The following is a 26,162-nucleotide window of genomic DNA, read 5'->3' as shown; positions in this document are numbered from 1 at the left end:
CAATGAGATATCTATTGCTCGGGTCGCTGATCGATTGTGTTATCTGTAGCCCCCGGGGAGGTGTGGTACAGGATCCCCGTCCCCCTTTCTTTTCTGGCCGAGATGTCCAATTGGCTCACCCCCTCAACCCCCCCAGTTGCCTGCCCTTTCGGAGTGAATTCCTCCTTTCGTTTATATTTGGTTTCCTGCACAAATAATATGTCTAGCTTAGCTTGTTGGAAAGCCTTCACCAACATCAACCTTTTCTTTGGCAAATTAAGACCCTTAACATTCAATGACCCCATACACACTATCAGTCGCCATGAATTATATGAGGAAGGTGCATTGTGCTAGTCTGGGTACATTGCCCTCTCCCCTGCTTCAGTGCGCTCTCTGGTATGGCCATGTCGCTGAGCTGTTTGGACTAGACAACCAGACGCGCCATTTGCTGGCCCAACTGGTATATGGTCTGGCTAGATAGATTTTTCTATGTTCAGGCCACACGCTCTCTCTCTCTTGATCCCATCAACCCTCCCTATCAGCTCCTCTATATCACCCAAACCAACCCCCTGTAAGAAGAAAAGAAAAATACCAAAGAGGAGGAAAAAAAAAGAGCTCCTCTTAATGTTGGAGACGTCCTAGGAAAAGACATAGGGCCACACAACGGGTGTCTTTCCGATGACGCAATTAACATAAAACAACTTTTCAACCAGTAACTAGCATGATAACATTATGACTTCTCGGTGCTTCGCACAGCCCGGCAAACAGTGTGGGGTGAGCTATGGAGGCTACCAGACAGTGCCAATCTTGCAGTAGATCGTCTTTTGTTTTGGCACTCTGGTCGGATCCCTGTCCTTTCAGCATCGGCTGGATATGCCCCTCTTATTACCATGGCCCACCCTGGATAAATAATCTTTGTGATGAGTCCTCCGTTGTCAAGGGGTGTTGAGCCTCTTATACTTTCTTGTACCTTTTGATTGTCCTCTTTGGCCAGGGTCTGACCGATTTCCTGGTGGGTTCTGAAGACGACGGCATTGCCTCAGCATCAGCTGACCCTCCTCCAGGGGAGGAGGCTCGCAGCACACTGGTTGCCTCCTCCCCTGAGACTACCCTGTATTCTTTGTGCTCAAACAGGAGGGCAAAGGGAAAGCCCCATGTATCTCTTATACTGTTCTCTCGCAACCAAGTTGTTAAGGGGTGACCATCTCTTCTCTGGCCGAGTGTAGTGGCTAGTGGACGACAGATCTTGGTATATTCTGACACTCGAGTCCTCGAAGTCTATGAACTCTCTCGTTGTGGCCTGCAGCACTATTTTGACTTTGTGCCTATAATGGTGGCATTTGGCTAGAACTGATCCCGGGCCGCCTGGAGGGCCACCCGCTCGGTGAACTCGCTCAAAATCTAGCTCTGGTGTCAGGGGGGTCGGGAAGAGCTTTCCGACCAACGCTTTCACCCTTCTTTCCAGGCTCACTGGTGTCTCATTGGGGGATTCCTTGAGGCCCTGAATTTCTAGATTTGCTCTCCTCGCTGTTCTCCAAGTCGTCTACTATTGCCGCCAGGTCTGAGTTTCTCTGTTTCAGGTCTTGAAAATGACTCTCTGCCCTCATTTCTATGAGATCCGTAGATTGCTGATAGTTTTGCAGCACCTCCATTTTGTCCTCAATTTTGTGCACCCTTTCCCATAAGGCATTGACTGTTGTTGTCATTCTGTTCCTGTGGGAGCGAATTTCATCCAACAGGAGGTGTATATCTGCCTTTGTTGGTCCCCTCCCGGGATGAGAGGAGCCTCCTGCGATGGGCTAGCCACCATAATTGGGACTTCTCGGCAGTACCCCTGCAACTTTTGAACTGTGGTCGGGTCTATCCCGCTCCTCATAAGCACTGTGATGATCCCCGCTCCCCTAGCTGGTGGCTGCTGCAGGGAGTGCAATTCTGTGTTGGGCGTGTCACCCATCTCATCTGTGCGCTGGCAACTGCTGTGTAAAGGAGTACCTGGGCGCCAGAGATGGGGTTGAACTGAAGAGGGAACGTGCACCACTGTGCTCTCCATGGGGCACCCGCCCGTGGCTTGGCTCACATTTCTAACGACCTGTACCTCTCGTGACACTTTTCTCCTGTTTCAAGCGGTGTCTGTGGTTGCTGCAATCTTCCTCAACCCCTGAAACAGCCCTCCTCTCCTTTCTTGAAGCATGTTGTGATGGTCTGCGGTGTTTGGAGGTGCTCATGCAAGTGGGGCAAGGGGGCCTGCCGCCCTGCTATGCTGGTTGCGTGGGGTTAGCTCTGCTCACTATGCAGGGGCTGGTGGAAGGCTCTTGAGCGTGTGCTCTGTTCTGTTTTGTTGGTGAGGGAGAGACTGGTCTCCGGCCCCTTCTCCCTGTGCCTTGCGGTGGTGAAGGGCTGGGGGTCTGAGGAGCTCCGCCATGGACCTGCTGGCCTCAGTGCTGCCCCATGTGATTTGGAGGTGTTAGGTAGTTGTATGTATAGACCTGACGGGCAAAAAAGCATATTCCGATCTGCTTTTCTGTGTAACTTAAGGCGCTGTGGGGATCCCGCTCTCGTGTGCCGAGGCTCTCAAAGATCACCACTTGAGGTTACTCTCCCTCTCCCCCCTGCCGTTGCCTCTGTTATTTAGTTAGCTTTTCGGGGGCGGGCAATGGCTGCTTGCTTGGCGAACCTCTTATGTCCTCATGCTCCCCCGTGGCTCGGGGGGGAAGCTTTCCGTTCAGGCGTTTCCGCTGACTTGTCCCACTGATCTCTCTCTCGTTCCCCCTCTCCTTACCGGGCTCTGAGTTTGTCGGTTGCCTCTTGCGAAGCCCCCTGCGCAAGTTCTCCCAGCGCTGCGTGGCGGTTTCTCAGGGACTACAAGGCTGCCCCCGTAAGCTCCCCATTCTCCGGCATGCCGGGTGGGAGCTCCGGCACACCTCTCTGAACTTCCAGTTTCACCTCTGCCAGTAATCCGCGCTTGAGTTGGCCCTAGTTGCACGGGGATCGGTCCGTGACTCTACTGCAACCTTTTGCCGTGGCCACGTGGCTTTCCCTCCCAGGCACTTCTGCTTGTTCTCTGGCTTGGCCCCGGGGGAGGGGACTCTTTCGCTCTTGCTCTTTCTTTTACACCTGCACCAATTTTTTTCAGGACAAGTTTCACTGACTGATGACTCCTTCCCACGGTGAAATGCTGTATCCAAGATGCTGGCGGGCTGGGTTTGCAGCGAGTTTTCTGCCATCACTCGTGGGTCATCAGGGAGGCGAGCGTTCAGGCGGCCATTTCGCCTGCGCCCCCTGGTGGTCTCCACTCTCCCCATCTTAACATGTTGCCTAGCATTTTCACTGTCTCTTTCCCTATGAAGTGAAACTGGTGCCATTTTGCAGAAACCGTCCTTCGAATGGATTGTGTCCTCAAACGTGTTCATCTTTGACATGTAGTGTCCACAGCTCGGCTGTTTTGGAAATTTTTCAGCAGAGGGTGCCCTGCATCGTTGATGTCGGTCGATGTCCCTCAAAGGTCTCCATCGAGGGTGACGTCATTGGATGTTATATGTAGCACGCACAGCGCTTGTAGCCTCAGTTGTGTTTTTTTCGCAAACGTGTTTGCCTCGTGAAACCCGCCACGCCTCGTACTGTCTAGTATTTGCTGTCTTTGCTATGTCTTCGTCTTCCACCACAACAACACCTAGGTCCGGGTTTAAGAATTGCAGGGGCTGCGGATCCAAGATGTCCATCACGGATCCCCATCATGTCTGCCTGTGGCGTCTCGGCGGGGGCCAAGACACGGATACATGCTCCAAGTGCCAGTCGATGACTGGAAAGGCCTTGTGGGAATGAAAGGGGAAACTCAAGGTAGGCAAGGTGTCCAAGCCCTATAAGCCCCGACCTGCTGGGCCTTCGACCGATGAGTCGAGAGGTGACTCTCATCAGAGGAAGAAGGCGAAGCGTTCAAGGTGCAAGAGTGGTTCCGAGAGGGTGATTTGCCGATCCAAACATTCGATGCCTGCTGAGTGGGAAGCTTTCTGCGTGGAAATGCTTAGATTTTTCGAAAAGCAGGGCACGGCCCCATCTGCGCCTTCTGTTGAAGCTGGCAGGGAACGGTCTTTGCCGGATACTCGTGCGCCCTTGAGTCTGGGTAAACGGCACGATCCTCATCGTGAGTCTTCGAGGCCTCATCCGGACACGGTTGCAGAGGATTTCTCGATACGTGATCCGAGGTTAAGGTCTTTGTCTCCACCGGAACAGTCTAAACCCTCGATGCCATCAAAGCCGTCGACTACATCCGCGCCACACCAGTCGATAGTGCCTGTCGGGTCCTCCACCTCTATCAGGCCCTCGATGTCTTTGGTGCCGTTGGCGACGCCATCGGCACAGTCAGTGCCAAATTTGCTGGTGCAGCCCCTGGTACCGGTAGATCCTCCTAAAAAGGTGGCATCTAAGTCAACGTCGTCGACTTCGAAGCCTCTGGCTGTGGTTCCTGAGAAACGGTGTACCCCCCTGCTGAAGAAACACTTTTTTAAGTGCCTCACCTCCATATTTGAGGAGGAGGAACAGTCTGATGAGGGTGAGGCTCCTTTTGGTCTCCAGTTTGGAACCCCTAATGTGCCAGAATGCCTCATCTTGGAGGACAGTAGGATGCAGGATCTTTGTGATACTTTGCATAATGCCAGTGGTATTGACACTTCTACGGAGCTGGAGTTCGGCAGACCAGACCCTGGTGAGCATGCCGAATCCTCTTACTGACGCCTTATGTCAAGAGTTGTGGAGTATTTGGGCTGGTCCAGGCCTGCTACCCACTATGATCAGGATGATCTTACGGAGATTTTGCATCATGATGCTCCTAGAGATCCCATATTCACATTTCATGTGGCTCTGCAGAACAGGGTGGCAAGGAATTGGGAAACCCCAGAGACTATTAGGGTGGTGAACATGTCTCTGATGAGAAAGTACGGCCCCTCCAGTAGCGACCCCGGCTAGCTGTCTTCTCACCCCACTCCTGAGAGTCTGGTGGTCCAGGCAGACACGGCTACCTCGAAGCAGGCTGCGTACCCTACCATCTCTCCGGATAGGGACGATAAGCACGTGGATGGATGGGCGCGCAAAGTATTTTCAGCTGGGAATATGGTGTTGAAGGCAGCTAACTCCTCTTGTGCCTTGGCAAGATTTTCGTACACTTTGTGGGATTGCATCTCTATGGCGGCTGAGCATATTCCCGAAAGGGAGGGCTTTCTAAATATTGTTAAGGACGGCAAGGAAGCCATGTGTGAATCCCTTCAGTCTGGGTTGGATGTTGCTGACCGTGTCAGCAGGTCCATGGCTACGAGGCCTTCAGTCACAGTTTCCCGGTGGGGGGCAGGCTGTTACAGCATCATGTAGAATAGCAAGCTATTACTTCGGATGCTTGGGCCCTTTAAACAATTGCCCACAGGTACTGCCTTCCTTTTTTACGGAAGCCTCAAGACAATCCACCCGGAGTACACTCTTTGAGGGTTCCAGATCCGCTCCTTGTGCAGGAATTATTAACCCTGCTAGAGAAAGGCGCTATAGAACCAGTGCCTGTAGTAGAGAGGAACAAGGGCTGGTACTCCCCTTATTTTATGATTCCCAAAAAGGATGGGGGACTGAGACCCATCTTGGATTTGAGATGCTTGAACAAGTTCCTCAGGAAGGACAAATTCAAGATGGTCACTCTTTCTCAGATCCTTTAGGCCCTCCAACTTCAGGATTGGTTGGTGTCGGTGAACCTTCAGGGTGCTTATTTTCATATGCCGCTCCATCTCAAGCACAGGAAATACCTGAGGTTTGCTGTTGGCGGCTCGCACTATCAGTTTCGAGTACTACCATTCGGGTTGACCTCCACCCCAAGGGTCTTCATCAAACTGATGGTGGTGGTGGCAGCACATCTCAGGAGAGGTGGGGATTCACATCTACCGCTACCTGGACGATTGGCTGATCAGCGCACGTTCTCCCGAACAAGCCTTGGATCATCTCAGCGTTACCTGTCACTCCCTTCACAGATTGGGCTTCTCCCTCAATTTCAAGAATTCCCATTTGACACCTTCCCAACAGCTCCAGTACTTCAGGGCTGTCTTAGACACGTCCTTGGGAAGTGCTCGCCACCCAAAATGAGGGCTCACAACATTCTCAGATGGTAAACAAATTTCAGACTGCCCAGAGTCTTCCTGCCTTCGACTTCTTGAGGTTGCTCGCCCTCATGGCATCCTGCATTTTTCTGGTGCCAGAGGCCCGTCTGAGAATGAGGTCCCTTCAATGGACACTCAGGACTCAATGGTCACAATTCTCAGGCAGGATGTCGGATCACCTTCAGGTTCCGGTCAGGGTATCACAGGATCTTCTGTGGTGGGCTTGCGAGGAAAACCTAATGAAGGGAGAACCTTTTTGGCAACCATGGCCGGAGGTGACTGTAGTGATGGACGCTTCCCTCCCAGGGTGGGGTGCTCATGCTAACGATCTGACCGTCAGTGGTCGTTGGTCTCCATCGGAGTCCAAACTGCAAATCAATCTTTTGGAGCTGGGAGCGATCAGGCTAGCACTGAAGGCTTTTCTGCCGTCTGTACGGGGTAAGAATATCCTGATAATGACGGACAACACGGTGGCCATGAATTACCTCAACAAGAAGGGGGGGTAGGGTTGCTACCACTGTGCAGAGAGGCGATGCAGCTGTGATTCTGGGCAATTCAAGAAGGAATCTCCTTAGCGGCGGTTCATCTGGCCGGAGAGGAGAATACAGCAGTGGACGCTCTGAGCAGGCAGAGCGCAGTCTCCCACGAGTGGGAAATAGCTCAGGAAGTCCCTCAAGAGGTCTTTGTCCTTTGGGGAACCCCGCAAGTGGATCTGTTTGCGGCCGGTGCCAACCGGAAGTGCGAGTAGTACTGCTCAAGGGAATTTCCTCAGAGAGGAGCTCTAGGAGACATGTTTGTGGTGGATTGGGAATTCCCGCTACTGTACGCGTTTCCTCCAGTCCCCGTAATTCCTCAAGTTCTCGGGAGGTTAAGACGATTCGGGTCCCGCATGATCCTAGTTGCTCCGGTTTGGGCCAGGAGATCGTGGTACCCGGATCTTCTGGAAATGTTCATCTGTCCTCCGATGCGTCTTCCCCAAAGAGAGAATCTTCTCTCGCGAGAGGGAGGTTGGGTTCTCCATCCAGAGGTCAAGACTCTCAACCTTCACGCATGGTTTCTGAAAGGTTTGGAAGGACTGGGACCTCCCGGATGATGTGATGGAGGTGTTGCTTTCAGCCAGGTGGCCGACAACAAATTCTCTGTACTGTTGCTGTTGGAATAGGCTCTGTGACTGGTGCAGAAAAAGCAATGTTAATCCTTTTCAGTGTTCAACTCCGGATGTTCTGTCCTTTTTGCTTTCTTTAGCCCACAAGGGTCTTGGTGAGGACCATTAAAGGTTACCTAGCAGCACTCTCAATCTTTAAACGCTCATCCGAGGAATGCTCTTATTTTAAGATCCCTTTTGGTTACTCAATTTCTGAAAGGGCTCACAAATGTGTTCCCGCCTTCACCATTTCAGGTTTGGGACCTTAACTTGGTCTTAAAGTTTTTGAACCATTGCACTCCTCATGCCCATTGAGGTTGTTAACCTTTAAGACTGTTCTGTTGGTTGCTCTTACATCTGCAAGAAGAGTGAGCGAATTGCAGGCACTTTCTTCCAAGCCACCCTTCACTGTGTTCCACGAGCACAGGGTTGTGTTGGTAGTCAGACCCTCCTTTCTACCTAAACTAGTTTCTGACTTTTATTTGAGTCAGGAAATTGTGCTACCTGCCTTCTATCCTCCTGCGCATCCTAATAAGGAAGAGGGAGAGGCTTCATAGGTTGGACCCTAAGAGAGCTTTGAGCTTTTATATTGCCAGAATGTCCAAGGTGAGAGTGGATGACCAACTCTTTGTGGGGTATACTGGGCAGAAACTAGGCCAGGCTCTGTCTAAAAGACCTTGTCTGGATTGATCATCCTCACTATTTCCGAGTGCTATACTTTGGCGGGCAAGGTCCCTCCAGAGGGCTTGCGTGCGCATTCACCCAGAGGCATGGCTGTGTCAACCGCCCTGCAAAGTGGTGTCCCTGTAAAGAACATATGTCATGCTGCAACGTGGTCTTCGATACACACGTTTACCAAGCATTATTCCCTGGATACTTCCCATGCTCAAGATGTGGCATTTGGTAAGGTAGTTCTTTATTCTTCCCTTTAATTTCCATTCTTGCTAAATTCTTCACCCACCTCCTATTCCAGATACTGCTTTGGGAGTCTGTCAAAGATGAGGAATGCGTTGCGGGGACACAATCCATACAAAGAACAAGTTACTTAGCCCGTGTAACGTTCTTTTGACTGGATGGTCCTCCAATGTATTCCTCATCGCCCTCCCAACCTACCCCTCTGTAGAACTTCCCATGGTATTACAGCTTTCGTTACAACAACGCTGAGTATGGTCAGGCCCGATTTGTGGTCACTTCTGCTACACAAGGATGAGGAAAAAACGAGAACTGAGGCTACGGGTGCAGTGCGTGCTACTTATAACATCTGATGACGTCAAACTTGACGGAAGCCTTCAAGGGACATCGACCCAACGCCATTGACGCAGGGCGCCCTCTGCTGAAAAATGTCCAAAGCAGCCGAGCTGTGGACACTACATATCGAAGATGAGGAATGCATTGGAGGAACATCCAGTCGAAAGAACGTTACCAGGGGTATGTAACTTGTTCTTCCTCGTTCTGCTTTCTCTTCCACCATGTTTTATTATTGCTGCATTCCTGAGCTCTTAGTGCTCACACCAGCAACAGGAGACGAGGCCTATGCTCTTACCTGATCTCTAGCCCTGCGGCAGGAGACTTCTGTACCATTCCACATGCAGTTTAGATTTTGCCCTTTCATTAAATTGCTGCTAAATACTGAGGTAAGGTATTTTCTGTTCGCTGTCCTCTATAATCTCTGTTTATTTTTAATGGGTGTATACAGTGCGTGAATATATGCGCATGGCTGCACTGTGGAGATGGCTAGAGCCTGTACGTTGGCCCACAGAGATCTTTAACTCGATAAAGTACCAAGTCTGCCCTAGGGGACGAGGGGGGGTGTTTTTTTACGATTTGTATGATAGATTTATAAATTGTGTAGGCCCACTTTGCAATATTTATACAGTAATTTCAAGGCACTTTTCAGTATCAGGCTGTTTGTGTTCAGCCGATTTATATGTAATAGGGATGACCTATATTTGCACATTACTGTTCTTATAGGAGGGCTGGTCATTGGTTTATCGAACACGAAGACTGGAGCCCTTTTTTTGCACACTTGTGCATTATGCTGGTCAGTTTGAGTGGTTGATTTGAGATACTCTGTCCTGACCTATATTGGTATTTTTTACTAATAGTCATAAACGTTTCTATATATTTGGAGATGAGGTCAGTTGTAACCTGATTTGGTTTGGCTGGACGTTTTTCTGCTCTGGTGCTGAGATCTGCTCTGGTCTTGTCTCATTTTTTGTATTTCAATGAAGGGCTTAATTTACCTGTGTGATCTGACTACATGGGGTTGTTTAATTCACCCTCCTACAGTCCAGATTTGCCATCGCCCAGTTGCTGCACAATGCACTTTCTGTGTTGCTGATGTATTTGACATCCGTACAGTCAATGTTTGGAGGTGGCCCTTATTCATGTTTATCTTTCTGTTTTTGCATTTTTTCCATCTGTTCTCTCATTTTTGAGACAGACCAGGTTTTAATTATATATTTTTTGCACTGTGCACTTTCAGCGTAAAATATTAGAAACTATCAGCAATAATGAGTCTGTGTTTTGATCACTTGTGTGCGGTCTGTTTTCATAACCGATTAGTGCCAGATGGTAATCCCGCCGCCCTAAACCGCCTCATGGCTGCAGGCCGCCATCTTCCCTGCCAGGAGAAAAGGTAAGTGCCACCAACTCTCACCTCACCCCCCCCTTTCCAAAGATTTCCCTCCCTCCCCCTCCAGCCCCACTTACCTTCTCCTTTTCGGGAGCGAACACGTCGGGAACACTGTCCTTGCCGCGTCTGCTCCTGATCTGCGACATGCCGCTATCTTCTCCCTTTCCATTGCGGCCATTTTCGTTTTCTTTTTTTCCCTATTTATTTTATGGCAGCCATGAAAATGGAGAGGTCTCTTCTCCTTTTCCATGGCGGCCATTTCGTTTTTTGCATTTTTTGTTACTTTTTCAATGGCTGCCATGGAAGGGGGAACTGACATCCTTTTCCCTTCCATTGCGGCCATTTTTTTTTCTTTTTTCAATTGTGAAACGAGAGCATCTTGTAACTGAAAAAAGTTGCTTTTAGTACCACGGTCCAATGGGTTGGGGTACTAATAACAATAAGCCCCTCGTCGGGGTGAGCATTAGTGCTTATGGGGATGCCCAGGGGCCTTTGTTAAGGGCCCTCGCTTTGCTTGGGCCGTTTTAAGCAGGATTGCAGGCAGTACCCTCTGGGACCACTACACACAATTAGGACTACAGGTATTAGCCAAACCAACCTTTGGTATAAGTCTGTACCACACAGTTTTTGGTAGCGAGCTGAGCAGCCAGGCTCATCTCAAGAGTGAATGTGAGCAGTACAAGTAGTTACACAAAGGGCTTTCAATAACAGAAGTTCAAGTAAACACTTATACTCAAGGTTTCTTGGTAAAAACACTTAGTAATTTATTACACAATCATTTAGAAAACATTTTACTAGGAGAAGGCAACTTAATATTATAAACAAAGACACTTCAATACCAAATTCTAAGGTTTTGAGGCAGTTTGAGCTCCCCTGAAATAGGAGCCAAATGGCAGTTCAGTTACTTAGAAAGGAGCAAAAGGCACAAGGTAAGTAAAATAGATCATATATACTTTTTAGATAGTGCAAGTAGGTTTCAGTTCACCAGAAGAGTTCAATTCAAGTCAGTAGGCCAGGACAAAGTCAATGGGCTAGTGTTCTGTATAGGAAAGAGCAGTTCTGGTATCAAATGGTAAAGTCTTTGCGAAAGTTCTTAGAATTAGTTTAGGCGAAAAAGAATCATATGTCGGGTCACAAGCTGATTAGGCCTGTAAATTGGGAAAGTTTCACAAACTTTCACTGCAAGAGTGGCGTTCTCTCAATCGGGTTGGCACAGTACCTTAGTTTGAAGAACAAAATGCAGCTGACGACGTTGGTTCCTGGCAGGTCCTGCAGATCTCACTGTTCCTGAGCCAAAGTCATGGGGACAAGAGGGAGGACGTTTGGGTCTCCTGCACTGCATGGGATCGTCGAAAAAGCAAACAAGATGGAGTCACTTCAGTTCCAGTAGCTGTAGATTAAAGCGCACAAGCTGGTATCCCTCTCCCTGATTAATTCAGCCTTGAGAATGGTATCCAGGTGGCTTATGAGTTGATTGGTCCCACCAACTCAAAGGAAGAAGTCGTCCCTGAAGGGGCTTCTCTGTCGAGATGAACTTAGCAATTCAGACCTGCAGCAGGGCTTCACCGGGCAAACCAACGGTCCAGGAGTTGCAGCAGCCGTCCTCTTCCAGCTCTTCTTCGGTTCTTTTGTTCAGTGATCTACTCTGCTTTCCAGTCCTGGATACTAGCCTTTTAAACAGATTCCTCCCTTTCATTCCAGCCTAGCTGTCACTCATCCAGCAGGTTGGCTGTCCTTGCAGGACAGTCAGCCAGCCAATCACGCCAGAGTGCATTTGGGTCTCCTAGGAGACTAGGTACAGGGAGTTTCGGGCACTTCCCTCACTTCCTGCCCACCCCAGACACTCAGACGCCAGAGGCGGTCTTCAGTCCTGAAGCCCACCAAAGGCACACAAACAAAGGGACCAAACCTGGTTTGGCGCACAGAGACAAACACTAGAAGGACCTTTCCAAAAATAAATTTGGAAAGACTAGTAAAGTCAATTTCACTTTACATTCTCTGGGAAACAGTAGTGTATCCCAGAAGAGGTATTTAAACCTGTGGGAAGTATAAAAGACATCTCTGTGTCACTGCACCGAGGGTGCTGTGTGACACACAAGAAAGGATGATGCCTATGGAGTTGTCTAAAACTTCATAATCAAAGAACACAAATGTAAAGCACACATCAAAATACATGAAAGAGTGGGAAGAAAGGGCTCACACTCTTTCCAGGTAAGAAAATCAAGTCCTCAAAAATCAAGCAAAGTTGCTGGGGGTCTCTAAGGTGAAGCGAATTGGCACATTTATGAGAATTCTCCCTAACCAAGCTGTAACTATGGCCCCCAGGGCATTACCTGAGGCAGTAATGCCCCCATCCCCCGGCTTGGGGCTTATTGCTTAAGTAATCAACTGGATTGTTTTAGGGCTATTTGAGTTGTTCCAAAATGGCCAGCGCATTATAATGGAATATGTATGAGAATTCAAGCCAAGCCCATTCTCACTGTTGTCGTATTTTGGGATAACGTCATATGATCTATGAACTTTCTCTTCTACTTCAAATTGAATGCTGTTATCATTTTGAATCATATTTTGCTTAACAAAGCCCCCTTGGGCGGTTGGGGTGAAATGTGCGGCGCTTTGACAAGCTGTCATGAAGCTTGCACTGCCATATGCAATGGATGAAAGAGAGTAAAGTGAATTTTAACTGAGCACTTGGACTAGCCCTGTGCCCGGATCGTCTTTTTCAGCAGGTTTTGGTCCCTGTACACATCTTTGGATTTATATAAATATATACAACCTTTCAGAGACTCCCCATTTTACCAATTTGCATTTAGTTCCTAATACCAATAGACTCACAAAGTTTACTTGATCAACCAAGAAACATTCAAATCCTTTCAAAATTCTGTTGGACACCAAACCACTGAATGCAGTCTCTGTAGAATGGTCCTGTGGTCAAGGGTGTCATATGTAGTGGAAAGCTTTATGACTAGAGAACTGACGTGTTCTCCACAGCAAGCCAGACCGTTCATCACCTAGGCAGGAATTTGTTTCCACGGTCGACTGTAACTCTAGAGTCATTACTTTTTCCCATGACTTTATTAAAAAGGATGTATTGGCTCGTCTGAGTTCAATGTGGGTGTTATAAGTAGAGGTATACGCCAGTTGTTGTTTTTTTGTAAGTCAAAAGGCACCCTATATAAGCGAGTTATATATAAAGTAAGAAAAGGAGTTAAAAACATCCAGACATCCATTACTATAATGGATGGGGCCAGGGTTCCCTGAGCATGATCGTATTCGTGTTACAATCAATGTAATATCTTCATCAATGATTACATGGAAGCTTAAGGTGGAGTCTGATGTATTTGATTGACCAGTAATAGCCAATATTATAAAGGATTTACGGCTGTCTACAGCGTTTCTATCAGATTATTTGATGCATTACAATGGTTTCTTTCATCCAGGAACCTGACTTTCCAACGATTTGTGCTTGGAAAATGTGCTTGGAGCAATTGGTTGCTTCTTCGGTTTCTTTGGTAAAGCAGTTTTTTAGTTTTATAATGCCTGTGAAACTAATAAAAATGTTCTGTTTTCTGGAGTTTGTAATCGTTTTCTGAGCTTTCCTTAGCTTTTTGAGTATGGTACATGGCTCTGCTGCATACCATTTTTGTTGGGGAGTTTTATGTTTTAGTTTTATTATTTTAAGAGAAGCGACTTGATGTCTCTGAAGGTGACATTTTCAAAGTGCAATGGTCTCAAGATAACTTTCTTGTGCGAAAAGTTCCGAAATTAGAGGTTTAAAAGATTGAGTTTTTAAAAGTTTACTTGGTTTAATCTTTTTTTTTGTAAGTGGGGCATTCTCTTGTTTTGATGTAATCGTACCTTGACTGGCAAGTCTAGGTCTGTAACTGATGAAGTATTAACTGTCATATTTTTAGCGAGGAGCAAATTCAATTATTGTAGTGAGTAGAACCATCTTCCATGGCAACGAAGCCCATGAATTGTGCTTCAATACGTTATAAACATTTCTATCATTCTGTTTATCAGTCCAGATGTTAGTCACCCGGAACCATACAGGACATAACAAAAATGGACAGGGCTAGAAAACAGGCATTGACTCCATCTGTAAAATCCTTTTCACAAGAGCTCTGGGAATAACAGAATAGCAAAAGAGTATGTCAGGTGAAAAATGAGACCTGATTTGATAAGCAGGGTTTTACTACTTTGAAGGTATCGACATCAGTTGGTAGTTGGTCAACATGTAAAGCGAAGTAACTTGGAGCATGTATGGGCTACATGTTACTGTGTTCATCCAGATATATCTTTTAACCATGTCCCTGCTAAGAAAGATATGTCCAATTCAGTATGAAGTATGAAATGATATATATTTAGCGAATGAGCAACAACAGACCTTTATGATTAAGGAGCAGCTAAGCACTATATTTTGTGGTGCAATAGGCCTTCCCACCTTCAAATCAGATAAATGGCCCTTAGTGGGACTTTAGTAAATATGTTATCACGCTGGCTGCTACCTTGCCACAGATAATTAATATGCATGTCTAAACAAAACAATGTTGATGTTGCTTCAGTAAAACATTTTATACTGGCAGCACAATATTGTGCATGTGTGGGGTAGCATTAGCTTGCCATTTCCTTTAAGCAGGCTTCACAATGTTCTTCACTTAATGTAAACACAGCTAAACAGGTCCCAGAAAATAGTAATTCCAGCCTCAACGTGGCCAAGCGTCTGTTGCCCTCATTTATAATGTTTTCAAGCAGCATTACCATGCTTCCAGAACTGCCCCATGACACTTCCAACTTGCTCTTAATTACCCCATGTCAAGTCCAGCTGTCTCCCAAATAGCCCCATGCAGTCACATTTGCCCAAACAAACCCATGTAAAACCCCAATGCCTTTGTATTAGACTATGTTTTGTCTCGGGTGCTTTTTCCTGCCATTACAATGTTCCCGTGTCTCACAACCTTGCTCAGTGAGTTCCACAGAGCATTAAGTTACATCCCTGGGTTAAGTTAACAAAGTCTTTTTCTGCTTAGAAGAGCTTTCTGGAGGAAGACCTGTGTAGCTGAATTATTTACCAAATTATATGTGATATGATATTTATAACGCGCCTATACACAAGTGTTTCAAGGCGCGACTCGGCAAGGGAGGGGGAACTGAGGGAAGACAGACAACGATCCTACTAGGCCAGGTGTCAGTCTGATCGCGCAAGTGCATGGGAAGGGGGAAAGTGCGGGGGGGGGGGACAGTGCAGTACATGGGATAATAAAATAAACAAACAATAAGTAAAAGTATGTCCAGCAGGTGGCAAGTGCAAGGGAAGTGCAGACATCAGGTGTCAAGTGCTGGTAGTGGGACTGTAGGGATTCAGAAAACAGTCACCAAGTGTGGGGATTGCCAGGAAGGCAGTGCAGGAGTGCGACTGGCAGGGGAGGGCACCTGGGCCCGAGATCAGAGGGTGGCCAGGTAAACCAGCACAGTTTCAGTAACAGCCAGGAAGGCAGCAGGGCAGAGGAGGAGAAAAAGCAGAAGCAAAGAAAAAGGTTTGGTGGTGCTTCCGGAACCAGAGAGGATTCTCAAGCTTCAGGGAGGCTGTTTCAGATGGAGGCCCCAGCCGAAGAAAGACATCTACCACCAACTCATTGCTTGGAGAAGCGACAGACCCTGAGGGAGTTGGAGGCGGGTGAGCGAAGAGCTCAAGAAGGAAGATATTTAGGAAGAGAGAGTTGAACTATGTGAGCTGACTGAACTGTTTTAAAAACTACAAGTGGTCCTGAAAGCATTGTGTCACAAAAATAATGGAATGTGTTTGTAATCCCTGAGAAAAGAAACTAGTAGGTTACAAAGGTCCACGTCAATCCTAAAGACGAGGACTAATCACTCCTGTAAGCCGCAGTCCATTGAATATTTTTGCAGACATTCATGCACATCAACCTACTTTCACAAGAAACAGAACACAAAACTAGAAAGAATGAGCAGTTAAAGGGATAGTGTGCTTACAAATGTTACCGCCTTAAAATATGCAAAATAATAAAAAACATTTTGCACAAATAATGTTTAAACCCTAATTTTAAGCACTAGGAGGCATCCATTTTGTGAAATGAATGAGCCTCCTGTGCTTGTGTTAATCCCTGCCCTCGTGGCACTAATGAAGAAAAAGCCTGCTGCTGGTAGCTTTCATTACAGCGGCTTTTGCTTAATTAGTGCCGGAGTGGACGCGCTGGGGACAGAAGTGTACCCAGCGCGCCTGTTCCCAAAATGGACCAAAAAGAAGGCAAGTCGGGTCGGGTTGGGAGGGAGGGCAGGGGATTGTTTGGAGGGGGAGGAAAACACTTACCTCAATCCCCGGCGGGGGAAGATGGCAGCCTCCCCCCACCCTGCCGGTGACAAAGGAAAGGAATATTAGGAGAGTGCTTCCCGGTCGGGTAAAGCCCTGGCGAGGGCTAATCAGATTGCATGTTGCAATCTGATTGTCCCTCGCCAGAGACTCTTGGAAATGCTCGGTTATCCACAAAGGCCAATTATTCTTCACACAGTGTAACGTCGGATGGGATACACTGATTTTCAGGATTGTGAAACAGACAAGTATATTGTTGCGTTTGTGCACTCAAGATTGGTTTAAATTCTCATCCTCTACCTTTTTACATTGTATTTTGTGATAAAAATATGATTTAAGACACATGTAAAGAGTGGGTTTATGAAAACATGTTGATGTTCTAGTGTAAACGTTTTCCTTTTTATATTTTCAGGACCGAGGCAATAAAACGACATGGGAACTTCTACAATCAGATGAAAAAGTGTGATCAGTCCTGCTGTTATGATCCTGTATTAGGACAGCATCAGACTTTATGCATTGCCTGTAAAGGACTACGCTGTCAATGCATTGAAGATGTTTCTCAACATACCTCCTACTTGCACTGGCCAGACCTCAATATCATTACAGTCAGATGCTTTATTTGTGTACGTTTCCCCTTTCTAATCTGTCAAAATGTGATTCTCTTATCCTGGCGCGTGTTGCTCATTCCAAGCCAGGAGTGCAGCTACTGTTAACCCATCTAGATAAAGTGGGAGCTTCCTGGGATCAATGCAAGCTGCACATTGAAGCTCTCCGACAGAAGATGCCAGCCTGTAACTCGTGATTTCTGTATTTTCAACCATTCGAAATTTTCAACCATTCTAAAGGCTCACTCCTCTTTTGACTGGTTCTTCACGGTTGCTTTGCGGCTAGCCATCTGAGGCTCCCAGCGTGTTGCTCTCTTGGGTACACACTGGCATCCAAGAGAACTGGAAATAGTGAGCAGTTTAATTTGAAGAAAAAGCCCAGCTGTGTTCCTAGAGAGCCACAGTAGCTATGCTGTACTCAGAGATCTATAGAAAAGATACTGACTCCTATATTGAATGATCACTGTCATTGTTGTTAAAGGATTGACCCTCAAATGCTTGTTCTGAGCCCTATGCCTCTCTGGTTATGCACTACTCTCGGGGGACGTTCTAGAGCTGAGGAGACTCCTAAAACTTTTTCATACTGATGGTATTTTGAGGTGAGACTTCATTGCAGACTGACTAAACTTGTTTGGGTATACTGTTTTATTAGGGAATGCCAAAGGATGTTTTAATCACAAATAGCATTTACAAACCAGGGCAAAGGTTCGAATATTTTACTTTAGTTCAGGATAATATACTTGGAATATTTGTCAGCAAAACAAAAGCATTCATAAAAGGAAATAGTTAATGGGAATATTCAAAATATGCCATAGTGTAAGTCGAACCTCTTTGAAAACTAAAATCATGTAAGTACATTTGATAACCAATATACTTTTTTTATAAGAGGGAACATTCTGCCTCTGGTCTCTTATAAAAGTGCAGATCTTGCTGGATTCACAGGAAAGCCCACGGACTGGGGCTAATACCACATTTCAGGAAAGCAAACAAACATACACACATCCTCACCCATCTCTGTGATAGTGTTTCTACCTGATTGCTTTGTAAAATAAACAAGTCGATCAAAACTCAAGATTGTCAATTCCGTTTTCAAAATAGCCTTTGAAAAGAGGAAATTAACAAAAAATACAGTAGAAAGATTGAAGAAAAGAATAAAACTATGCACTAGGTTTTGTCTCTGTTATAAAATTACATAATCATAGATGTTTCTAAAGATTCTGACATACCAGCTGATGGTACATTTTGAGAACAAGGAATGGGAGATGTGTTGCTGCAGTGGGTCCCAACAATCTTTGAGACTATATAAGAATTACTTTTATGTTATTCACGCCCTCTCTTTCGGTCTGATAACATAGCTTCTCCAGCATGGGGTCTGGCATGGATTCACATGCTCACGAATATTCCCCGCCGTCAGGCTGGAAATCCTCTGTAAAAGAAAAAACAGTTTCACTTTCAAACTGTATTTCTGCTCTAAACCAATCACTGTCCTCTGGGTAATACTGCCCCCATCCAATGAGTCCTCTCCCTGAACTCCATCCCTGGTGGACATCTTCAGATTTTTACCACACGCTTCAGTGTTGGGAGTCCTCAAGTTGCTCTCTGCGGACATTTTTAGTTTTTTCAATTTTTTTCTCCAAAGTAGTTCAGATTTTGACTGATCTTTGCTTGATCATCTTCGATGAAAGACAGAGGCCGGCAGCGGGGATCGCTACCGGTGAAGATCTTCGTCCACCGTCGGATCGTCATTGAAGTTTCTTGGGCCTACTCTGCGCCTTTCAGTCATGACTGAAGTGAAGAAGGAAATTCGAAGCCTCTTCAAACTCTGCTCGAAGTATGGATAAAGAAAAGTTTTTTCGTGGAAGATCGGGCTCATAAATGCTTATATTGCCTGCATCCGGACCACGATGAGGAGGGATATGAGGTGTGCCGTGGTTTCTCAAAGAAAGACAAAAAGACTGCTACAGCAGACTGTCAGCGTGGGTCAAGTCAGGCAAGGCTACTGACTCTGCCTTGGGGCAGGTTCAGGCCTCATCTAGGACCGGCCATCCGAGGAGCAAACTCCCTCCGGGAGGAGGTTGAGATACTTTGAGGGTGCTCTGCTTGCGAGGGTCCAAGAGAAGGCCAAGCTCCACAACGCTAGTGCCACTGGGTTCGCCGCTGATGCGGGTGCCGAGTCGGGCAAAAGGCTATCGCCATCACCATCGGCCTCCACAATGAGCCTACCAATGAAAGGGGTCTCTTGAAAGAGAAAGTCCCCAAAACCAGCAACACTCTGTGTTCGCGTATAAGCCGATGAGGGACAAGTACGGAGAGAACTTGTCAAAGCTGGCTTAGACCTTGCAGAATGCCAGGTCAACGTAGTCAACGACGGCACTGTCAACGAAAGCAGCGATTAGCTCATCGTCGACGTCCGCGATGACATTGCTGAAGGAAAGTGGGTCTGCGAAGGAAGTGGCAGCCACTCCACAAGTGTCCTTTTACAGCTGCGGAGGCAGCAACCACTCCGGGGTCAGGGAAAGACTCAGCGACCGCACAGACCCAGCAACCTCCTGAGAAGGAGAGAGAAACGGTCCGTCCATTGGAACTCCCCCAGTAAGTGGACCAGCGGGCTGTTACGGATAGGCCGGAGCAGATCTACTCAAGTACCGATGAGGACAATGATCTGCAGGACGATTGCTACACGGATCACGAAGGGTCCCCTGTTCGCAAGAGGAGGCGCGTCAGCCCAGACCCGGCACTGCTGTCTACTTTCACCTCTAGGCCTAGTGACGTGTCCCTAGACATTATAACAACCCTGCACACACTGGTCTGTGAAATCAAGCAGAGGATGGCGCCAGCGGTACCTACGCCTTCACGGGACATGCAAGAGCCTCCGAGGTTGAGCTGGCCCCTGTGGAAGAGAAAGGCCAAAGGGGGTGCATCATCAGATTCCACCACCTCGTTACAAAAAGACCCCACCCGGAGCCCTGGACCGCACACAGGCTTGGACACAGCTACCACGGCTACAGGCACCGACGAGGACTTCATCATCGCTGCTGATGGAGGAACACTGCATGGGGATGAGCCCCATAGGGCAAAGTGGAATCCTTTAATTCCATCATATCAAGGGCCTCTGAACTGTTTGTTAGTCCCTGAGGAGACCAAGAAAGAAGACTTCCTGCACCAACGGCGCAAGCAGTGAAGAAAGACCATCATGTCTGTTCCTTTCCTGGCCGACATCTGGGAGGAAGGCCTAGCTCTAAGGAGAAACCAGAGTACAGCCCTGACCAAGCGGGGCAGGTTGGAGAAAAAGTACAGGGTTCCAGATTCAGCTCCCGGGTGCTTAATGTCTCAGCCCTCACCTGATTCGGTGTTCTTGGCCACAGCCGGGAAGCGCTCGGCAAACCCCTCATCGGCAGCCATGATGCCTCCAGACCAGGAGGGGAAGAAGCTGGATGAAATGGGCAAGAGGCAGCTAACGCCCTAGCCATTTTGTCCCACTATGATTGGGAACTATTGTTCAAGTTGGGTCTTTTTCTGGACTTCCTTCCCGAAGACAAGGTGGTTAGGCGCTAGAGCTGGGAGGTGGCCTCAGATCACACCATCACGGTGGCGGTGGACATCATGGACACAGGTTTCGGCCACATAGGGAACGGGGTGTCCCTGCGTCATCAAGGTTGGTTGAAGGCTACAAACTTCCACCAGGACGTTCAAGCTAAGGTGCTAGATATGCCGTTCAATGGGGAGAAGCTCTTCGGAAGGACAGTTGACGAGTCTTTACAGGCGATAAAGACCGACATGGAGACGACGCATTCCGTGGGAAAATTGCAGCGGGGATGGCAATTGTCCTTTTGCTCTTCTAGAGGAAAACCAGGAAGATCCGCCAAGGATTATAATAACCCGTAACAGCAGCATTCACGCTTCTCCCCTCAGGAAGCATACAGGGTTCGCTCTCAAGGCAGCGGATGACAGCTGCAATGCTACCTGCAGGGCAAAGCTCTGACCCCCAAGCAGGCCTGAACCGGTCGTGGCCTCGGGCACCCACTGATGCACCCCAGTGGGAGGCCCGCTGGTGAAGTTCGTCAGCACCTGGGAAAAGATCACCGACAGATGGGTGATGGACGCTCTCGGACAGAGGCACACCTTGGATTTCCAACCCAGGTGTCCTCGTATTCCGCCAATTCAGTGGCCAGAACAACACGGACCACTGCTTCTGCAAGAGTTGCGGGCCATGTTGCAGAAGGGGGCAATGGAACCTGTCCCCCAGCGTCTCTGAGGCTCCGGAGTATACTCCAGATACTTTCTGGTTCCAAAGAAAACATGGGGGTAGAGATTGATCCTAGATCTTTGTCCTCTCAACAAGTACTTGAAGTCCCAAAAGTTATGGATGGACACGTTGCAGCATTTGCTCGGACTGCTGGAGCAAGGAGATTTTCTGATGTAGTTTCTGGAGGATGCCTACTTCCACATCCCCATTCACAAGAAACACAGCATGTTCCTATGATTCGTACTTCACGGTCAGCATTACCAGTTCAAGGCTCTGCCTTTCAGCCTGAAATCGGCCCAAGGGTTTTTGCAAAGTGCCTGGTCCCGGTGGCGGCACATCTTCGTCTACAAGGCATCCACGCATACACCTACCTGGATGACTGGCTGGTGTGTTCCTGCTCACATGCTTTGACAGGCGAACACACATCAAAGACCGTACATCTGCTGACGGAGTTGAGGTTCCTATCCAAAGTCTTGCTTGGCGCCATCTCAGAACGTGCTGTTTCTATGTTCCCGACTCAACACAGTGACGTGTTTGGCATTGTCTTCGGAGGAGAAGGCGAGAGCCATACAAGGCAAAGTACAGCGCTTGTCATCGATTCAAACCAACGTTTCGGTCCATCAAGTCGCTGCTGGTCATGATGTCTTCGTGCATCAGCCTTGTTCGCCTGTGCAGGCTTCACATGAGACCTCTGCAGGAGTTCCTGGATGAACGGTGGATACAGGTTTCAGGGAACTTTGGGGACAAGATCTCGCTCAACAAGGAGTTCCGTTGGGCGATACAGTGGTGGCAGCCACATCTCACTCAGGGAGCTCTGTTTCAGGTCCCTCCTTACCAGGAGACAGTAACCACGGACAACTCTCTAGAAGGATGGGGAGCCCACACCGGACAGGTGCACGCCAGAGACCTTTGGCGAACACAGGAAAAGGACCTCCACATCAACGTCCTGGAACTTCGAACAATATTCTGTGCCCTCAAGTCTTTTCTCCCGTCGTTGAAGGGCAAGGTGGTGAGGATCTTCAGACAACACCAACACCATGTTCTACATCCGGAAACAAGGGGCGACCCACTCACCAGCGTTTTCCAAGGAGGCCCAGGATCTGTCTCACTGGGCAGTTCGTCTAGGCATGTCCCTCGTCCCATTTCACCTAGCGGGAGTCAAGAACACCATTGGGAACTTTGTCAGGACCAGGTGGATTTTCTGTTCGGCAAATGGCGCCAGCCCCAGATTGATCTCTTTGCGATGGCGGCGAACACCAAGTGCCAAAGCTTTGCCAGCATGTTCCTGCAACCGAGGAGCAGGGGGGATGCGTTCTTGATCCCGTGGGAGGGACAATTCCTGTACGCCTTCCCTCCATTTCCACTCCTCTTATGTATGATCAACACATTCGGCCATTGCAGGTTAATACACGTTGCTCCAGCGTGGCCGAGGCAAATTTGGTATCCGGACTTGCGTCTGTCAGTGGCCCTGTCCATCCGGCTGCTGCTGTCCCTGGACCTTCTCTCCGGAGAAGGCTATTCTGCATCACGACCCGGAGTCTCTGAACCTGAGGGCTTGGCTTCTGCAGCCCTAGAGTTTGGAGGTTATGCTTTACCCACAGAATGTAAGGACATCCTGGCCTGGGCCACAGCATCCTCAACGTTGAAGTGCTGCGGACATAAATGGAAACACTTCTCTGTGTGGTGCCGGACACAGACGATTACCCCTCTGCATGTCACGGCTCTGCAACCTCTACCATACTTGCTCTCCTTGGACAAATCGGGAATGGTTCACGCCTCTATCAAGTTACATCTCGCCGCCATATCCAGGTACACCAGGATTGTGGGCAGACCTTTGCTGTGGTCTCACAGGCTCGTCAAGGAGTTCCTCAAGGGACTCGTCAAGACTTTCGCGCCAGTGAAGGCTCCTGTCCTGGCTTGGGAACTCAATGTTGTGCTAACTGAGCTTATAGGAGCGCCCTTCGAACCTATGCATCAGGGCCCGCTCAGGTTTCTCTCGTGGAAGACGGCTTTCCTCGTGGCCATCACCTCGGCCAGGCGGGTCGGGGAGATTCAGGCCCTGTCTTGAAAGCAGCCTTACTTGTCTTTCCACGCTTCAAAGGTGGTACTGGTACACACCCCACCATTATGCCAAAGGTACTGGCCGAATTCCACCTCAAGGAACCTTTAGTGTTCCCGGTCTTCTTTCTGAATTTTTCGTTGCCAGCGGAAATGGCCTTGCATTCACTGGACGTTGTTAGTGCCTTAAAGTTCTACGTGGCACAAACAAAGAATTTTCGGGAGACTTCTCAGTTGTTTGTCAACTTTGGACCTATAAGTCAAGGAAAAGCCTTGTCCAAGGCTTCCATCTCATGGTGGCCCTCCTGCTGCATCATGTGCTGTCATCGACTGGCTAGCGGGCCGCTGCCAGGCCGGCAGAGAGCCCACTCGACCAGAGCCATTGCAGCAACTACAGCATTTCTCTGGTGTGCCCCTGCTCGACATCTGCAGGGCTACTACATGGAGGTCCACGCACACCTTCACAAGGTTCTACTGCATCAACAGGAGTCCCAAGCTGGCCTAGCGGTGCTACGCAACCTGTTTGTTTGAGGTCAGCCTGTTCCAGAGGGGTGAGTGTTTATTGCTTCTATTGAGCCTTGCTACCTTCCCTGGTTGTGTATATGTATGGCTGTGTAATCGTTATTCATGAGCATGTGAATTCATGCCAGACCCTATGCTGGTGACGGTTTAAGTACCTTAACTGTAACTATTGTTCTCTACCATGGGTCTGCCATGGATTCACATGTAAACTCTCCCGCCTTCCTCTCTGTGGCTCTTCTTGGCACATACTGCCACTTTACCTGCCTACTAAATCTGAAGATGGCCACCAGGGGTGGAGCTTAGGTAGAGGACTGCCATTGGATGGGGCATTGTGACCCAGAAGACAATGATTGGTTTAGAGGAGGAATACAGTTTTAAAGTGAAATTGAAATTGTTTTTTCTTTTACCAAAGATTCCCAGCCTGGCAATGGGGAATATTCATGAGCAGGTGTATCCATGCCAGACCCATGCTGAAGAACAATAGTTACAGGTAAGTAACTTAAACCTTCTCAAGACCTTGGCTATAGTAATGCTCATGTTGCCTTCTCTTTAAGACCTTATTCCACAGCTATATATGGCGTTGGTTTAAAATGCCTTTTGTATTGGTAATGAGATTCAGGGTGCAGGTCAGCAGGACACCAAGGCAACCTGGGGATACCAGAAAAATTGTGAACCTTCATGGCGGGATCCTATTTGCCAGTTGAGATCTTCACAGAGAGCCACGAGCAAGGACTCGGGAGTTGTGCCTAGACACATTGCAGAGGGCTATCATCTCCTGTGGCTCCGGAGATGCTGTTAAAAAGGGATGTGAGGTACCATTTTTGCCTTTGTGTGATCCCATATTTAATATGGGATTCTTGTGAACACTCGCCAACATTGAGGATGGACCCAAAGCCTGGATAACTCCACAGCTGCAAGAGCAGTCGGGGGCACCGAGGACCTGTGGGTAGCGACCGCTAAGCCTGGAGCAGAAGGTGGGATCTCCACCTGTTCCCAAGAGGACCATCAAGGTTGTTAAAGCCTCAAAGTTGCCAACGCACAACAGGTCAGACCATGACTCAATAATGTACAGGAGGCTATTGGAAGCTTCAAAACAAACAGTAAGATGCCAACCAATTTGGGCTCATGAGAGACCAACTGCTGGGAGTGGAGGCCTATATAAAGCCTGAAAATGTTCGGCTAGGGCAAGTTGTTAACCTCTGCAGGCTATAATGATGGTCATGTGTTAAAGAGCAGCTATGACTTAGAATGCTGGCATAGATGCTAGGCTTTAAGGAGCGAATAGGCCTGATGTATTTGATTTTAAAATTATTTAGGTTATTGAGGGTAGGCCGGAATGTGAGATGCAGTAGACTGCTGTACAACAAGGGGTTAATCGGAATACCGGTAAAGGGGTACATGTTACAGAAAGGCTATGTTGCATACAGTTAAGCAACAGAAGCAGTAATTGGAGGTGTGAGGTGGGGTCAGTCGGTAGGTGGGATCAGTGTTTACGATGCCTGCAGAAGAGTCTTGACCTCCTTTCTGAATTACCTGGTTGTGTGTATGAGGTTCCACATCCTGGGGGCCTAGATCTGTTTTCTGGTTTTGTGTGCGGATTAAAAAAAAAATGTTTGCGGCTCTAGTCTGGCCAGGGCCTGGAAGAGCAGTGGGAACTAGGACTGCCAACAAGTGAGCTGAACAGTGTTCTGGGGACATTATCCCTGAGGAATAAACTGGGCGCTAAATCTCTAAGAAGCGACCTAAGCACTATAACCCTGGCCGTATTACAAACAGTGAGGCAGACACTATATTGCTGAGACTGTGGTGGTGGCGGCAAAGAAGCAAGTTGGGCGATATATCTGGGAGATTGTCTTGTGCATTGGGAGCCAAGAAGTGTGTTTTTGGCACTATATCCCAAGGCTGTTTAGAGTGGTTATCCAGAGCGAGATCAATATCCTGAGTAGTACCCCAGATTCACTACGGTTTATCCCACCCTGACACATTTCGCCTAAATAGGTTCAAGATAGGAACGCCATTTTAGTTGTAGTAAACCTCACAGTTTCCATTAGCATTCATCCCAAATACCATGCTGCCCAGAACAATTGGGTTCAAACTTCAAACCCTATTTCTATGTCAGTTTTGTACATTGGACACAGCCCTTACTTTGTGTCGGTTTTAAAAAGGACATCTATGGAACGAGGTGTAACTAGTAATTAAGATAATGCACTTTTGGAAGCATTTTGAAAAGCAAATACTTTAGAGCAGTTACCCTTCATTATAAATGCATGGCCCCTTATTTGGATAGGCCAACAAATGTACTAGTTGTCCTAAGCCGCAGAGGCGTTTGGGGCCTGGACTTAATGAACATTTAGAAGCAGGCGAATGACATCCTAACGTATTCACAATTCAGCAAAGATGACATTCTCTTCATGATTGAACCAGCCGATGTAAGATGTATTACCCAGTCCTGCATCGAGACGGATATTTCAGTTTACTACCCAATCAATGACTTTTGGATTTTGCATGTGCAAG

At 47.9% G+C, this 26,162-nt stretch overlaps 1 protein-coding gene across 4 annotated transcripts in view; it reads left to right on the top strand.

Annotated features, from left to right (window-relative positions):
• The window catches only part of CARS2 (cysteinyl-tRNA synthetase 2, mitochondrial), a 1,341,930-nt gene extending 1,324,036 nt beyond the window's left edge, over nucleotides 1-17,894 (top strand). For all 4 annotated transcript variants that reach the window (XM_069636755.1, XM_069636758.1, XM_069636756.1 and 1 more), the window contains one exon: nucleotides 16,630-17,894. In XM_069636755.1, the coding sequence (XP_069492856.1) occupies nucleotides 16,630-16,683 (54 nt within the window). In that variant the 3' untranslated portion in view covers nucleotides 16,684-17,894. The remainder of the gene's footprint in view (nucleotides 1-16,629) is intronic.
• Nucleotides 17,895-26,162: the final 8,268 nt, after the last annotated feature.

This window comes from Ambystoma mexicanum, chromosome 7p (genome assembly GCF_040938575.1).
Source record: "Ambystoma mexicanum isolate Mex_15411 chromosome 7p, UKY_AmexF1_1, whole genome shotgun sequence".
NCBI lineage: Eukaryota > Metazoa > Chordata > Amphibia > Caudata > Ambystomatidae > Ambystoma > Ambystoma mexicanum.
Note: the sequence above shows the minus strand (reverse complement) of the source record. Positions and strands in the feature narration are given on the sequence as shown.